This window comes from Perna viridis, chromosome 1 (assembly GCF_037379345.1).
Source record: "Perna viridis isolate PV_CMFRI_1.1 ecotype Kerala chromosome 1, ASM3737934v1, whole genome shotgun sequence".
Taxonomy (NCBI): domain Eukaryota; kingdom Metazoa; phylum Mollusca; class Bivalvia; order Mytilida; family Mytilidae; genus Perna; species Perna viridis.
Window position 1 is genome coordinate 38,216,920 of NC_142445.1, and position 17,417 is coordinate 38,234,336.

The window sequence follows — 17,417 nt, forward strand, 5'->3', positions numbered from 1 at the left end:
GTTCCGAGACTAAGTGTCTGGGGGGCAAGTTGCTCCGAGACTAAGTGTCTCAGAAACAAGGTGTTCCTGGAACTAGGTGCTCCAGGAACTTGGGTTAAGGCAAAGTGGTTAGTTGATTTGCTTGGTATATGCGTTTGTTGTTTAGGCTTCACGTTTTATTGGTACATCGGTTAATTTTGAACAATTAAGTATAATATGTGTCATAAATATTGAAGCACCTCAGATTCTGTGAAAACAGATACGAACGGCATTTTTAACTTAATTTGATTTTGATAAGTATTCAAACACGCCGAAAACGTTACATAATTTGGTGGCAGCGGTGGGATCTGAGAAACTTCATTATTTTATGTGCAGTGTTTGATAGAATATATATATGCTTGCAATAAGCAATTTAGTCTCTGAATAAACGTAGATTGTTTGAAATAAAATATTTGTAAATACGTTGTGTTTATTTTATTGCCAAAATGTTCCGAACATACGGGATGAACTGTTGTATGACCCTGAAAAAATTCATGATTCTAAACAACTGACCAGGAAAATTGATAGACTTAACTAGGAAATAGCCTGCATGAGAATTAGTCATAAAAACTCCCCAGACTTTGCTCAATCCACGCCGATTTATCCAACAATGCGTTCAAGGCAAAGTGACTCGGGGATTTGGTAGATCTAAAACTCAAAAACCTGACTTTGACAAAACAAGGGCTACGCATGAACATAAACATGTTGGGACAGGGGCAAAATCAAAGATTTTACATCATGCTAGTGTAAGTGATGCTGCTTCACAGGACGTTGTCCAAGAGAATAGAGCTTATTCTGATTCTGTTCTCGACACAAACTTCGTCACACAAAGACGAAAGAAGGCTGTACTTAAGTCAGAGGATCCAACTGAAAAGGAAAATAGCTCTATCACCAGAAGCAAAATTGTGGTAAAGCCAGCAACCTATGACGGGAAGGGGCCATAGGTGGATTATAAATCCCATTTTGATGCATGTTCAAGTATAAATGATTGGCCAGACACTAAATAGGGTTTGTATCTGGCCGTGTCATTAAGGGGACAAGCCTAGGGGGTTCTAGGAAATTTGTCTGAAGATCAAAGGCAAAATTATAAAGTGCTTGTAAGGTCTCTTGAGAGGTTTTCTCCTGCAAACCAAACTAAACTTTATCGAACGCAGTTGCGTGAACGCCGTCAAAAAGCAGCGGAAAGCCTTCCTGAGTTAGGCTAGGACATCAGGCGCTTAGCAAACCTTGCTTATCCAACAGCTCCAAATGACGTTCGTGAAACACTTGCTAAGGAGCAATTCATTGACGGACTTAAAAGTGTTGACATGAGACTTCGAGTCAAACAAGCTAGACCATCAGACTTAAATGACGCCATACGACATGCCGTCGCATTAGAAGCTTTCAATAAAGCAGAGCTTAAGAGAGAAGAGAATAAGGTTTCTTAAGGATTACTGCACTTTACAGTGATTCTATAGAGACAAGCGATAGGACGTTAGATCTCCTCAAGAATATGCAAACAGCACTGACTGATTTGCAGAAAGAAGTAAAAACTTTGAAGAAAAATTTCAATGGGTCTGGACGGTTTCCTTTTAGAAGGAATAATAGATTTAAAAGAACAAGGAAAGCTGCACATGTAGGTTGCTAAAGAGTATCTGTCGCAACGAATAAACAGTTAACTACGGGGAGCGAAAAACCAGTGTTTAGAAATGCCAGGAAAGCTACCATTTCAAACAGAAATGTGAATACTACTGAATCACCTCTGGAGAAAAACAAGGTAACATGTGGTCCGTGTATCAAAACGATCAAGAAAATGGCTTATTACAGACGTCATATGGCTAGATTCTACAAATATAGTGATGATGGCACAAGTAAGGTGTCAAGTAACAGTGAGAAGAAAAATATGGCATCTCCCATTGGAAAGGAATCTCTTTCAAGGAGTGGAAAAGAATCAGATCCCCAGTAAGTCTATGGGAAGGGGGACAGAAAATCAGAATTCCAGGTTTCCTAAAGATTTCGTATGGCGTATCGAGCTTTCCTAGTTTTGTGTAGAATATTACCGTAAAATAAAGGATGAGAGATACTCACACGTATTAATCCTTTCCTGAGTTAAAAAAAAACTTTTGCCCAAATTTGGAATTATTTCTTTTTTTTTTCTTAAAAAAAATTCACCCTCAGTATAAGAATGGTCGATGCCTTATCCTGATATTGGACTTAGTTGTTCTGTTTGGGGCAACATAAATGATGAAAATGAACCAGTTGTTCAAGTATTATTTCTATCTTCCGTAGTCGCGATTCACGTTTCCAATGAAAAAGGTTTTATGTTTGTTCATTGTTCATAAAAAACACATTTTCTTAATGTTTTCCCGTATAGAACAGGCTTTAAAAAAAAAAGAAGAATCTGATTTTAATCAGACCTATTTCCATTTAATTACTGTACGTAGAATCCAATAACACTCCCCTCTAACTCTGTTCAGATTACCATCAGATTTTAGTGTTCAAGATTTTTTGAAAAAGGTCACCTGAACAGATGATAGAATGGAGTGTAACTGTTGTTAGATACGATTACACATGTAGTGACTGAACGGGCAATTATACATATAGTAGATTTGATTGTAATGAGATTGTAAAAAAATGGCATTTCAATAAATGGATCTATTCAAAGCGGGTGAAAAAAAACCACTGCGTTTAGTTACATTTTTGTTGTTTGCTTCTGATTCAATATTTTTTTATATACGGTTTTATATAAACGGTTTTAAGAGACTATTTGTATAAAATCGGACAATTCCTATGAAATTGGCGGTCTACAGGCTAGTTTTAATAATTTGCAAAATAGTAAAAATTCATTGCAGATTCAACATAAAATGTTATTAAAAATTGCCTTCCTTAAGGCTCAGTTATCTCCAAGTCAATTTCGGTGATCTAAGGAGTTAAAAATAGTGCTATGTAAATCCTTGGGTGACCTATGTTTTTTTAAGTGTCATCTTAAGAGAAAAATCTATCTACATTAAATATTAGGTATGATCTACTTCAAGTAACCCCTCGAAGACAATTCTACTGACACTTAATAAATCTAGTATTTTTTTCGGAATATATACATGTCTTTACCGACTTTGTTAAATGACCTGGTATCCTAAAATTTCCTAATTACCTGATTGGCAAGAGAGCGTTGTACAAGACAATTTTTCAAAACAAACCAGTTTTAATTCAACATCACTTGAACGTTTAAAAATACGTACATAAAGTAGACTGATTTTATGATCTATTTTGACATTGAAGAAAAATTTTGATGAAAAAAAGAGTGCGATAAATTTTTTTAAAATGGGGTATAATTTGCAGTCAGTTTCCTTTTTATTCACACATATTTACCAATAAGATATCGTCGATCCTTTGACACGTTAGACCTCAATGTTCACGTACACGTGGGGTAGGGTGGTAGAGTGGTTAAAATAAAAGTTATACACCAACTTAACTTAAGGTGCTGTATAAACAGGTAAGGGTACGTTTTAGACAAGGAAATAATCGCTGATGAACAATCAGCTGATCAGGGTTATCGATGGCGATTGGCATATAGAAAGTGAATGATCTACCACTATTTTATGAACAGCCAATATTTTTTTTAAAGATTTATTTCTACTCCACAATTAGTTTGACAAATACTGTCAATTTAACTGGTTTAAATAGAACCAAGTATTTAAACAAATTATAAAATTCCATCGTTTATATGAAATGAGTTACCTCCCCTGCAGTATGTCTTCAATTCATTTTTAACATTTCCTGTAATTTCAACAATACAGTATATTCCCCAAAAGTATTGTTTGCAATAGTTAAAAGAAACTATTCCTTTTAAATGGTGATGATTTTGAAAATTTAGTAGCATCATTCTTGATTTTTTGTAACATTTTCTTATAATAGTTATATACTGAACCTCATGGTATTCATTTAATGAAAAGAAAAAACTTGCTCAAATGTCCATCTATTTGCATGTACACTGCATCTTTCTGTTACTTTGAACAAGACTAGGGTGTATATTATCAAGATAAAAAAGATTGAGGTGTATAGGCAAGAGATCTTGTTTGGACTAAACACCTTTAAGTTCAAAACTGAACACAGACTCCACTTCAGTTGACATAAATAGAAAGAAGGAAAGATGTACTCAATGTATATTAAAATAGTAGAAATACATTTGAATGTAATTAAAACTTTTCTCATTTATTTTTTTTATTAAATCTTCAGCATTTCAATTAGATTTTAAGGAATCCACCACAAAAAATGGGCTTACAAACATCAATCTATGACAACACATGCACATGAAAAACTGAAAAATGGTCCTTTAATACTATTATGGTTGTTTCATTCATACATTACCACAAAACATGTCCCCAAAAAGACTGCTCTCACTTTGTCCAACCCAAAAAACCCAATGAAGATTTAAAAAAATTGGCAGGTATGTACACATGTAGCTGCAGCCTGCCTGATGGTACAGAACAGCCCACAGCATAGTCAGATAAATGCTACATGTAGGTATACCTCCAATATCTGGCACAACTAATAGAAGTTTACCTCTGTTATTTCTAATATACATGTACACATCATTAATGAAAGATAGTTGTTGTATCCCAGGTAAAAATAACCTGTTCACCTGGAGAGGTCCAACTAAATTAAATAGGTAATTAGTGAATTGTTCTTTTAGGCCAGGTGAGCTAAAAATTGTCTTAATATGTTTTGCTTATAAAACCAAAAACAAAAACGGAAAAAAGGCAGGACCTAAATATACTCAAAATAGAGGTAAAAAGGCTGGATAGAAAATTTGACCACCACCCCCCTTAAAAATCAAATGGTTGCTCCCTAATTAAAGAAAAGATTTTCCTGGATAGTTGCAGTAAACATAGCGTAAAAATAAGGTATGCAATAAGAATTAGCATACCACTCCAAATCTTATATATTTATATAAATGAAGACTAACTTTATTAGTACTATAGTAATAGGTACAGGTTTGTAATTCAGTTTGGAAATGAATATTGGGGACTTGAAAACAAATGTAAAATTTGCTGGTTCAAAGTTCATTAAATAGGAAGTACAATGTACATGTATGATTTTCAAAAGTTGGATGTATGAGGTTCTTTACTTGTATAAGTACAAACAAAAATTAAGAACAGTGAAACCTGTCTAAACTGAAGACTGGGTAAACCAGTAACCTGTGTAAACCAAACGCCTTCCTTAAGCAAACAAATCTTAAAGTTCAAAAGGGGTTCAGTTTAGACAGGTTCCGTTGTAAATAAGAACATCATATCATACCATTGTAGATAAAGTGAAAGATACACAAGCAATAACACTTTCTTGTACATAATGTACAATGTATATTACCAGCTTTTTATAGATATATATTTTACTATAGTAAAGGGTCAACAACTAAGTCTCTTTTTTTATTTCCTTGTCTAACATTCGTTGACATGTGATCAATCTAAAATTAACAACAGCTTTTTACAGAACAAACTGAGTGCATTAAATCATATACCGGTATGCATATTGTTTATGTATCTGTTCATTATGCATGTAGAAAATTTAGATACGTGTATCATGTTTCACATGTACATTTGTGTACTTGTAGTACATTCAGTTGAATTAGAGCAAGATACATGTTTTCTTTTCTAATTTTAAAGGTGTTCTAACTAGGCTAATGTACATTGTACATGTAGCTATTCATATTGTTTCGTACAGAATTTTTTTTTTATCAACTTAAAGAACAAAAGTGCTGTAAACTGAAATCTTTTTTCAGGATGGCTAGTAACAAAGAGTACAAACTTCTCCATGAATCCTTTGTGTCAAACCACACAGGAACCAGCCTAATAGAGGTTGCTGTGGTGATGTCAGTTCCTGTTGCCTCTGTCTTCTTGAACTCTGCTTTTATGTTACTTCTAAGAGCTTCTTGGATGTACAATTCATGGTACATATATATTTATATATTTTTTTTTTTTTAATTTTGGTATTCTTGCATTGTTTTGCCATAATCATTTTTATGCTAAAATATTTAGAAGGAGATTGATAATTTAGACCTAATATTTTGCTTTTCATTTTAAATATCAAATAGACTTTACTGCTTTTATACCAAAAAACAAACATTAGCCCACGTCTATTACATTTCCACACAGATTTATTAGTAAGAAATCATACATGTACTGAAAGGGCAAATGGTGCACATGATATTTATATGTAAACTGACAAAGATAAATTCTTGAATTGTGTAATGAGTATTCTATTTTTTTCTGTTGGTATATATATATATAACACACAAGTACTTATATTTTTACAATAGTAATTAATCTTTCATACATGTACTTAAGTCTATGTTACCTATTTGTGTAACTAATATGATCTAATTGGCCATTGGACTAAACAAAGAATTTAGTTTAAAAATCTGATACAGTGTTTGAAATTGATATGTTAATTTTTATGTAATCTTTAATTACCTAAGTTAAATCCATAATTGTTACTGTCAAACTGAGTGTCATCATTTATTTTTTTAATGTATTAATTTTATATTCTAGGTTGAGTTTTCTGGTGGAGTTTCCATGTTTAGTATTACCGTTCCTGCTTGCAGTGACAACAACATCTGAAAGTGTTTATTTCGTATTCTTTACAATTTTAGCCTTATCTACAAGTTCTATTTTATATTATCTTTACAATATACCAAAGACACTGAACACTTCAGATCTCCTTGAAAAAATAAGAATGTTCCCACAGTGTGAAATTGACAAGCGCTTATCATTCATTTCAAATTTCAAAGCGTACACATTGATAGGAACTGTAGTGGCTATACTAGCTGTTGATTTTACAATATTTCCAAGACGATTCTGCAAAACTGAAACATATGGAACAGGACTGATGGATGTTGGTGTCGGTTTATTTATTATGTCAAATGCAATTGTCTCCCCTGAAGCAAGAAGCAAAGAAAACTTAAACCTGCACAGGTAATTTATTGTAGTGGTACAATGTATTTATAAGTTTAGAATATTTATTATACAAAAATCATACATTTTATTCAGATAAAAACGGTTTGATACGATCTATGATAAATGTATTAATCTTTTTATTTTTCAATTTGATTTAGTATTTTCAGCCACTCATGTTTAATTTGGTTTAGTTAAGTTTAAACATATTTTATTGCAATACATGTATTAGCAAATGGCTCAGACAGAAGTTATACCAACTTACATTGTCTTTTCCATAATAAACATAACAAATATAGCATACATGCAATTGACATGCATCAACAAAAATATGCACATATGAAATGAAGTATATACACAGCATTCTAAGAAGATATAACATAACCGTATTTTATACTAAAAATCACTTGTAACTAAAGAAAAAAATACTGTGTTTGAAAGTGTAAAGACACACTGTTAAGCAGGGTTTGACAGTGACTTTTTGAGCTAGGTAGCCCAAAGGACTTTCTTATCAATAAACTAGATAGTCCTCAAAATAATCTTTTGGTCCTATCATATGGTATGGTGAGATTTTAAGAATAAATTTAGGTGGCCCAAATAACTACCAATTAAAATTTCTAGGTAGTCCTCTCTCAAAAAAGGGTGACACAGGACTACTGGACTACTATTTATAGTGTCGAACGCTGTTAAATCTTAAAACGTTTAGTTTGCTTTATGAAGCGATGTTCCATAATGAAGTCAGCAGTTTTCTGATCAGGAGTTAGTAAATCATTACCTGAAAGAATTTGTTCAATATTTATTTCTCTCATTTCACTCTTGTTTACCAGTACTATGTGATCACTTCAATGTTGATTGTTACATTTGTATCTCTGAAGATTCTTTATTGATTTCATTTTTTTTAAAACAGAACTCACCAGCTGTACAAGTCAATTCTATCAAGTATTCCATTATTTATATTTGGCATTGCACGAGTTCTAGCAACCAAAGGTGTTGACTACCATGAACATGTGACAGAATATGGTTCTCACTGGAATTTCTTTTTTACACTGGCAACAGTCAAGGTTAATATCTTTATTGGATAGTAGCTTGTTTTTTTTATTATCTTTTATTGTCTTTTGTTGTCTTTTTTGAAAAAAAAAACTGAAATCATTGTAGTGAACCACATTTATTGGGCATGAGTCTGATTTTTTCTCTTTTTAATGCATCTGTATGTTAAGTACACGTACATGTATGTAGATATTGTGGACTTCTTGTCATTATTTTTACAGAAAACATAAATAAGATGTATATTACAAGATTTTTTTCCCAATATATTCTTAGTTCCAGGTATCATTTTTATCTGCCTTTTCAAGTGATGGATAAAAAAATACAAGACAAATTAAATGAATTTTGGAAATTTACATAAACATTTATATCTACTAATTTGTATATCATAGTTGTATCTGTTTAATTAAGTAGTTGTCTTTGTAAGAATCATACAAAATCTGAAAAATGTGATACACCCCAAGAAAAGGCTACATATTTTTTTATTTTTGTAATTAAGTTGTTTTATGGGTCTATATTATGAAATGTGTAATTATTCAAATCTGCCTGCTCTAAGGAAATGATCAAAATTGAAAATCCAGTAGATTCTATTGTATTTGAGTGTCATTTACAGAATTATCTCCCTTAATTTTGAAATATACAATGCATTCAATATAATTTTTATCTGATAAGAACACATGTTATATGAAAAATTGAATGTTAATTTCTGTTTACTATGCCAATTCAAACAAAATATCAAAAATAAAAATATGTTTTTAGTATTTGGACTTTTTACCCATGAATCACATTTTGCATGATTCTTAGCTGGTGTGCTACTTAATTCATTTTTGTGGCACTATTAGCTAAAATTCTACATCTTTAATTTTTTTCTTCAGATTTTAGCAAGTGTTCAAAGTTATATCATTCCAGTAAAAATGTGGAAATATGTGGCAGTATTATTATGTGTTGTATACCAGTATCTATTGTCTTACAGAGGAGGTAGTCAATACATACTTCAGGTAAATATCTTGTTTAAATGATCTACATGTGTATTGGTCTGAAGCATTTTGAAACAATGCATTCAATAATTGATTTGCATGTACCTTTACTATTTTTTACAATACGTGAAATTTAATTGATTAGAGCTGTCAAAAATATTTATTAATTTTGTCATTCAGTATGTCTTGCAGATTTGGACAATGTGTCAAACCAATCAAATGTATAACCAAGGTGCTGTTTATGTAACTTTTACTGTATCACGTACAATCAACACTAATTTTTACACTCAATGACATCATCTTCATACACAGGCCACTCAAGAATTTCCTGGATTTTAAATGACATTGTAGGAAGCATATCATGTTGTTTTTCAACCTTTTTTTTTCTTCTGTGTCATTTTTCTTCCCTCTAGTTCTCCTCTGTATGTTTGCTATTAATCATCTCCAATTTGTTTAAACCACTCAGTTTAATAATACCCTCAACAAACAAAATTTGGGGGTATATAAGTTTCACCCTGTCTGTCTTTCTGTCCATCTGTCCAAACTGTTTTCTAAGCAGCTTGTAGTAAAGTTATGAAACTATATAGGATCTGATATAACCACATGAAGATGTGCTTACTGTCAAGAATTTATGTTTGGACAAAAATTGTAGGAATTGATGGCTGTTGAACTTAGGCGTTTTTCAGCAAAAGTTGGTCTCTTATGTTTTTGGCAACTCCTCCTCAGGGACTTGCAGGATTGTTATGAAACTTCATACTTTTTTTAAATTGCTGTATTTCGATGTGCATACTGTCAGGAATTTATGTTTGAAAAAAAAATTGTAGAAATAATAACAGTTGGAACGTGGGCATTTTTCAGCAAAACTTGGTCTGATGCATAACCAAAACTTCTCCCTAATGACTTGCAGATTTGTTATGAAACTTAGTGGAGTGTTAGATCACCATATGGAGATGTGCACATTGTTAGGAATTTATGTTTGAACAAAGATTGTAGAAATGATGGCTGTTGGACTGAAGCTTTTTTCAACAAAACTTGGTCTTATGCATGGTCTGCAACTCCTCCTCAACAACTTGCAGGATTGTTATGAAACTTGATGGGGTGTTAAATTACCATATGGAGATGTTTATATTGTCAGGAATTCATATTCTTATTCTGTTATTGTGTTATCGACAAAAAATATGTACTGATTGCTGTTGGGTGTTTTAGAAATGCCAGCAAATTGTGTGTCAGAAGTGCTTAGTCTAATCACCATGAAAAGTGTGTTCAATATGAATTGTATGTCCATATTGGTCCCCAAAAGTACAGGGGTCAATAGGCTACAGGGTATTAGTCCTGTTAGGGGCAATGTCTAGTTTCTAGTTGTTTAAAAAGTATTGTGCAATTAAATTGCTGGACTAAAGTTAATTACAACTATTCGTCAATAGTAGTTTGTATTTAACAATGATGCCAGATCAAGTATGAAAAAAATAATAAACAGGAAATACAGGATCTAATTTTTAAATGAAATAAATCTTTGGGGATAAAAAGAAAACTGACTGGTATCAGTCACTCACCTATCAACATCAGTCATCAGTAGTGGAATCACAGGCATCACACCCACCCAGTTACCATCAGCCATTACACATGCTCTGATGTTACATGCAAACTAGCTGCGAAATGTAGCTCTAACTATTTTTTTGCATTTTCTTAACGTTCGCAAAATCAAAAAAAAAAAGATCAAGACCTACAATTTCGCAGCTACACGCAAACAAGAACACACAATCACACACAGTTATTAAAAGTATCTCTCTTTTGACCCCACAACACAAAGTGGCAAGGTATTGTGTGGTACCATCTGAAAAGTTGCATGTCCATCTATCCATCACCAACGGTTTCTAGAGGATAACTTGAGAACAATCAAAGATATTTTTTTTTGCAATTGAAATTTTGCACAGTCGTTAAGAACTATAGAATTCAGATTAAGTTAAATTTTTAGAAAAATCCAAGATGCTGTATTTAACTTAGGCCATTTTGAACATTTTGCCATCTCCCTATTATCACCATTACGTGATGGAGTGTCATTTAACGTACCATTAATGCCCTGTTTTTTTTTCTCTGAAGGGATTAGATGGAAAAGGTGGTAGGAGTGGTATTCTAGACAGCAACAGAGAAGGAATAATATCAAATGTTGGGTATTTTATACTTTATTTATTTGGTGTTGAAGTTGGAAGAGCTGTTTTCAGTAAGGAAAGGTAAAAATAATGAACAAATAATGTAAATGTTAAAATAACTGCGTTGTATGTACAGGTACTCTAAAACACTTTTGTCCAAAATTCCTGAAAAAAAAACACTTAAAACTACTCATGTATCATCCTACTGAATCAGATTTGCATGTTCCAGATTACTTCTCATTCAAAACCTCTGTTATATTTATTTATAAATGGATATACGAAGTCTGTTCTCATTTGTAAATAATTTTGACATTAACAAATCTTTCCTTTTACTACAAATGTTTTGAATTTTATTGGATTTTTGAGGAATGCTTCTTATTTTTGGACAGGTTACACAAAATAACCTGGTTTGAGACTGTTTACACTTATAAACCGTTCAATAGTTTATAAAAAGTGTAAACTTGCTCAACCAAGTTATTAAGATAACCTTGTTTAAAAAAATAGAAACATTCGGTATAATTTAATTTCTAATGACTGACAGTGTAAATATCAAGGATAGATTTTTAATCAAAACATTGTTTCATTTGGGAGTTGGGACTATTTGAATTGCTGAGTGCAGACCAGTTGATGTTAATGACGTCATAGTACCTAGTCAGGTTATATAAAATATCCTGATTTGCTCAGTGAGAACCAACCAATCAAAAAGGTTGTTACAAATCAAATTAAGTTATAAAGTGTATTCAGAATAAAAAGTAGGTTTAATTATATATTTTGATAATTAGGTCATCCTATAGTGATTACTCCATCTGACTGTCCATTACAAATCATGTATGGGCTGTAACTTTTTTTGGCTTTCGATATAGGCTTTTGATATTTTGCATGCGGGTAGATCACCTAAAGGCAATGTGTCGTGTACCATGGATATTGGCCTATGACTTTGAACTTTAACCTCAAGGTGGAATACCTGTTTTTCATTGACAAACTCGTGTTCAAGCTGTAACGTTTTAGCTGACCTGGCCAAAGGCCATGTGAGCTATTGCCGTCACTTGGCATCCGTTGTTGTCGTCGTCATTAACAATTTTTCAAAACTCTTCTCTTCTGAAATTACTGGACCAATTTGAACCAAACTTGGTATGAATGTTCCTTAGGGTATCTTGCATAGAACTAATGTGGAGATTTTTACTGTTGAAAAACATGGCCACCATCACTAAAAATATAACATAGGGGTCAGACAGTAGTTTTTCGCATATATCTCCAAAACAGTTAGGTTTAGCTAAATTCTGACATGGGGTAAAAGTGTCCAGCATAATGAGATCTATCTGCGGTCAAATTTTCATTTCATTTTAAACTATTAAGGCATGTTGTAGTTATTGCCCCTTTTCAACATTTTTTGCTATTTTCAATGTTATTTCTTTCAAAACTCTTCTCCTCTGTCACCACTTGACCAATTGGAACCAAACTTAGGTTGAATGTTCCTTGAGGTATTGTGCATACAACTGATATGGGGATTTTTGATCTGTCGAAAAACATGGCTGCCATTACTAAAAATAGAACATAGGGGTCAGACAGTAGTTTTTCGTGTATATCTCCAAAACCCTTAGGTTTAGCCAAATTCTGACAGAGGTTAAAGTGTGGTCAAAATTTGGTGAAAATCTGTTGACCCATGTTGGAGTTATTGCCCTATTTAGACGTTTTTTGCTGTTTTTAATGTTATTATTTTAAAAAAATCCCCTCAGAAACTACTTTACAGAATTCAATGAAAACAAAATGACCATTTGGATTTTTGATCTGTTATAAAGCATAGCCGCTGTTTCTAAAAATTGAACATTGGGGTCAGACAGCAGATTTTTGCATACATCTCCAAAACGGTTAGGTTTAACCAAAATCTGACAAGGGGATAAAATCATTCAGCATGAAGAGATCTATCTGTGGTCAAATTTTGGTGAAAATTTGTTGACCCATGTTGGAGTTATTGCCCTTTTTGGACGTTTTTTTTTCTGTTTATGATGTTATTACTTTAAAAAATCTTCTCCTCAGAAACTGCTCTACAGAATTCAATGAAAGTTGACATTTTTGTTTTATAGGGTATCCTTAACAAAATGACAGATTTTTGATTGCTGAAAAAACATGGCAGCCGATTCTAAAAATAGAACAATGGGGTCAGACAGCAGATTTTTGCATACATCTCCAAATCTGTTAGATTTAGCCAATAGTTTTCAATTGCTGAAATGATTCTTATTATAAGGCTTACAAATGTGTCCAGTGAATCAAATGGAGTCAAAATTGTCTGACAACTCCTTGTTAGAGTTATTGTCCTTAAAAGGCAAAAATTTAACTAGGTGAGCCATTCAGGCTCCTGGGAGCCTCTTGTTTGTCTTTCACTGTGAGCGTTTGATATTTGGCATGTGAATAGATCACCCAAAGTTGATGTGTTGCATACCAAGGATATTGGCCTATGACCTTGAACTGTGATATCAAGGTCAAATTCCTGTTTTTCACCAACTTGTGTGAGGACTGTAACTTTTTATTGTCATTTGATGGGGGCTTTTGATATTTGACATGTGGGAAGATCACATATAGATGATGTGTTGTGTGTCATGAATTGTGGCCTATGATCTTGAACTTTGCCCACAGCATCAAATTCCTGTTTTCTTTCAGTGACAAATTGTGTCTGGGCTGTGACATTTTTGTCTGTAGATGTGGGTTTTTGATATTTGGCATATGGGTAGATCACCTAAAGATGATGGGTAGCATACTATGGATAGTGGGCTATGACCTCAAGGTCAAATTCGTATATATGACTTAATTGTCATGGCAGGGCCCACAGAGATGGATTCAATCTCAATGATTTCTAGTTGATCCTGCTCATGTAAACTATCATCCTTATTGTAACAAAAGGAGCAATTTAAATACCTTCTCTTTCAGGAAAACAGTATCAGAGTATTTAAGTTTGTTCAGCATTTTAACATTAGCCACAGTTGTTACGTTTTTAACGTTACCACTCATAATCGAGATAGAACCTGTGTCCAGAAGATTTGCTAATGTGCCGTACGTGCTTTGGATGGTATGTACAAATAACTGATCTTTGAGATTTTTACAATTTTCCAAAAATATAGAATTAATACTTTTTACTGATATTGTCATTTGTAGTGTGTTTCAAGTGCGGGTTGTCATTGGTGGAATCCCCAGCTGAGAACACCGTAGACTTGGTTGACTTGCAGTCAGAATTTGTCTGAGTGGGATGATCATTAGATGCCTACCTGCTGGCTATTGCTTTTGTGAGCTAGCACAATTAATATCAGTTCTTTATTTCAGACAAGTCTGGTCAATTTATACAAATTCTCTTTCTAAAATGCATGAATGAAATATTTGCTGTAAAAGGTAGAACCTGTTTGGTCCTGCAATGAATCACAATCGATCCAACAATATATTGTATAATTTAAGTATTTAAGATAACCGGTATATTTTACTGTTATAAGGGGATAACCTAAGCAGTTCAAAAATTTTAATTATTTTAATGTTATTTGGCTTTTTGATAATATTTTACTGTTAAAAGGATTACCTATGCAGTTAAAAATTGAATTATTTGGCTATTTAGCCCAGTTAACCTCAAAATCCTGTCATAGCTTTATGAAAGTAACACTACCATTAATAAAATATTTGTGTTTTTTTTTTTTTTTAGTTAGGAATGAGCCTTCAATTGGTAGTGCTGAACTTGCTATTAGATTTAGTTTTTCTGTTTTTGAAGAATTTGAAAGAAACTAAAGATATACCAGGTATGTAAATATAATAGTTATGTCTTTTGATTTGAATACAAAATGCTTTTAGATTAAGAAAAAAAACTGATTTTTTTTATTAATTGTCTTGACTTAAATACATGTGCAATGTACACCCTCATTTTATGCTATTCAAATTTTCTAAAAAGTTAATTTAAGACCTTATTTTTGAGAAAGGATTTATACATGTAGGTTTATGGTCTTCCGTTGTTTTATACATGCATTCTAAAAAGGAAAGGGCTTTTTATCTTTTCTGGTTGAGTTTTTAACTTGAGGTTTCTACTGGTCTTAGACCTTTCATTTTTAGAAACTTTTCTAAACCCATTCTGTAAATCTGAAATACTCAGCTCTTCTCATTCCTCAAAAGAAAAACCTAATATGCACTATGAAATGTCCAGTTGTTGCTCTGATTCAATTTTAAATTAGAATGATTGAATTTGTTATCATTATTTTGTTGTTACCAGGGACAATTTTTTCCACTTTTTAGTGGATTTCCGCTATTTCAAATCTGGATAAATCTGGATTTTACCATTGCTATTCCTTTTTTTACTGTATATTTACTTCTGATTTTGCCAAATTCTGCTTTGTTTGTTGACCTTGTAAAATAATCCATGTGTTACTACTTCAGTTCACACAAAGTTCTTGTTTGAGTCTAATTTAGAAATTTATAAAAAGGGGGTTTTCATGCAATCATTTTAGCCAAAATTTTTGTATGAAATAAATAAAATTTCAAACAAAAGAGGGGTTCTAGTCGTCTTTTAATTCAACCTTTGATCTGTCATTGTAACGTTAGCCCTGGAAAGAAAACCAATCTGTTCATTGCGGATATCATGATTCAAATTTACTACACTGTGAAAATTCAATAAATAACTCGTACTTTTTAATGAAAAATTCTGCCTCATCCGAAATCAATAAAGCTGGATTATTAAATTGATTTAAAATACATTTCCTATTGCAGATAAGAAAAAGATGAGGAAGTACAGCTTGATTGATGCAGTAAACTACAATGGATTAATTTACTTCCTGGTTGCCAATTTACTAACAGGTTTAATTAATCTCAATGTAAAGACTATCTTGGTTCCTTCATTATACAGTGTGATTATTATTGTATTGTATATGATGATTTTGTCTATTTTTGCTTATGTTTTGTACATTTTCAATGTAAAAATGAAATTCTGGTAAAAAGCTCCCAGTATGTTATATTATTAGTTAAAGAGGGTCTCCAAGCAAAACCCAGACAGTTGATGGCACATGATAAATTTTTTTTTTTTTTAAGTTTCTTCTATTTCATATCGCAAGTGCATCCTTTTTCAGAGTTGAATGTTGGTTTATAATTAACTGCAACGGTTAATGAAAAAAAGTTATACAGAAAGCACAGGAAATTCTTTGAAAAAGGGAGATAACTCAGTAATTTTGTGTAAAATTACGTTGCTTTGTTATCGTTTTCCCATTCATCCATTGTCACGTTACAAAAATCTTTTTACTGTTTGACATACATGATTAAACATTGCATTGAAGCAAAAAATTCAGTGGGATAAAATTTACCCTGTGCTAACCATATCATAGGATCTGCCTGATTTTTTCATGGACAGTGTCTTAAAGGGATCGAGTGCAATAGTTTATTTCTCCTTTCTGCTTATGTTGATGATTTAAATCAGTGTGGTTGTTGTTTGATTTGGATATTAGATTAAGTAGCAGTCTTCATAAAAATCAGACAGGAGGTGATTCATGCATGTCAAAAACCCACCAATTGAGGTTTATTTCTTGTGCAGAAACAGATACATATCACATATCAAATTTTAGTTTTTCATTTGGTTGTTGCACTTTTGAGATGAAAATTATATAGACTGTAGTCATGAAATTTGCACTTTGCAAGAGTTATCGTTTTTGATTTGGCTTCATTTGGTTGATTTTAGTGGGAGATAAAGGTATGATTTTCTCAAAAGTGCAAATCTGAAGCAGAAATAATTATTGCTGTGTGGAAATATAGGATAGGTAGACTGAAAAAGCATCATTTGTTTTGGGGGGTTTTCTACACCATGAATCACTTTAATGTGGACAGTGTATGAATTTTATGTGGACTGATATGTAATTTTAATTTAAATTTAGAAGTATACTTCCTAAACATATTTCCTTTGGTTAGCTTTATGGGAAGAAACCAAAGTACTGAAAATAAGTATTTAAGATATGGATGTATTTTTTTTGCACTAATAATCCTTTTATATAAGTAATCTGTGATAATATTTTCTATTTATCAAGAATCATTTGTTACCTTTTTATGAAAAGTTATTAAAAAGATTTAAATTATCAGTATACTGTCTTTCTTCATGTCATACATTGATATTACATATGGTGAGGGCATAACTTTTTGATCCAGGCACTTCGAAAAAGAGAGCTTCTGGTATATTATTTAACATTTTTTGAAAATTTTACACATGAAAATGAGAAATTTTCCAATTAAAAGGAGGGGTGCCAACCCCCTGCTTCCCCCCACCCCACCCACCCCGCCCACCCCACCCTCTG

At 32.4% G+C, this 17,417-nt stretch overlaps 1 protein-coding gene and 1 pseudogene across 2 annotated transcripts; both read left to right on the forward strand.

Moving 5' to 3' along the window:
* The first annotated feature begins 568 nt into the window (after positions 1–568).
* On the forward strand, positions 569–1,645 carry LOC148628647 (uncharacterized; annotated as a pseudogene).
* Positions 1,646–3,212: 1,567 nt separating this feature from the next.
* Positions 3,213–17,204, forward strand: LOC148628648 (glucosaminyl-phosphatidylinositol-acyltransferase PIGW-like). 2 transcript variants are annotated; one of them, XM_088591632.1, is made up of 9 exons: positions 3,213–3,323; positions 5,777–5,944; positions 6,546–6,968; positions 7,855–8,008; positions 8,867–8,989; positions 11,069–11,199; positions 14,044–14,182; positions 14,801–14,894; positions 15,853–17,204. In XM_088591632.1, the coding sequence occupies exons 1-9, from the start codon at positions 3,319–3,321 to the stop codon at positions 16,074–16,076; spliced, it is 1,461 nt and encodes a 486-aa protein (XP_088447758.1). In that variant the 5' UTR covers positions 3,213–3,318; the 3' UTR covers positions 16,077–17,204. The 2 variants fall into 2 exon arrangements, with proteins under 2 accessions (XP_088447758.1, XP_088447768.1); XM_088591642.1 differs by having other exon boundaries at positions 3,270–3,490.
* Positions 17,205–17,417: the final 213 nt, after the last annotated feature.

Bases quoted from the DNA above. Each gene is read 5' to 3' on its own strand.
- LOC148628648 (XM_088591632.1), top strand. The intron at 5,945-6,545 runs GTACATATATAT...TTTATATTCTAG, and splicing joins TCTTGGATGTACAATTCATG to GTTGAGTTTTCTGGTGGAGT. The intron at 11,200-14,043 runs GTAAAAATAATG...CTTCTCTTTCAG, and splicing joins GCTGTTTTCAGTAAGGAAAG to GAAAACAGTATCAGAGTATT.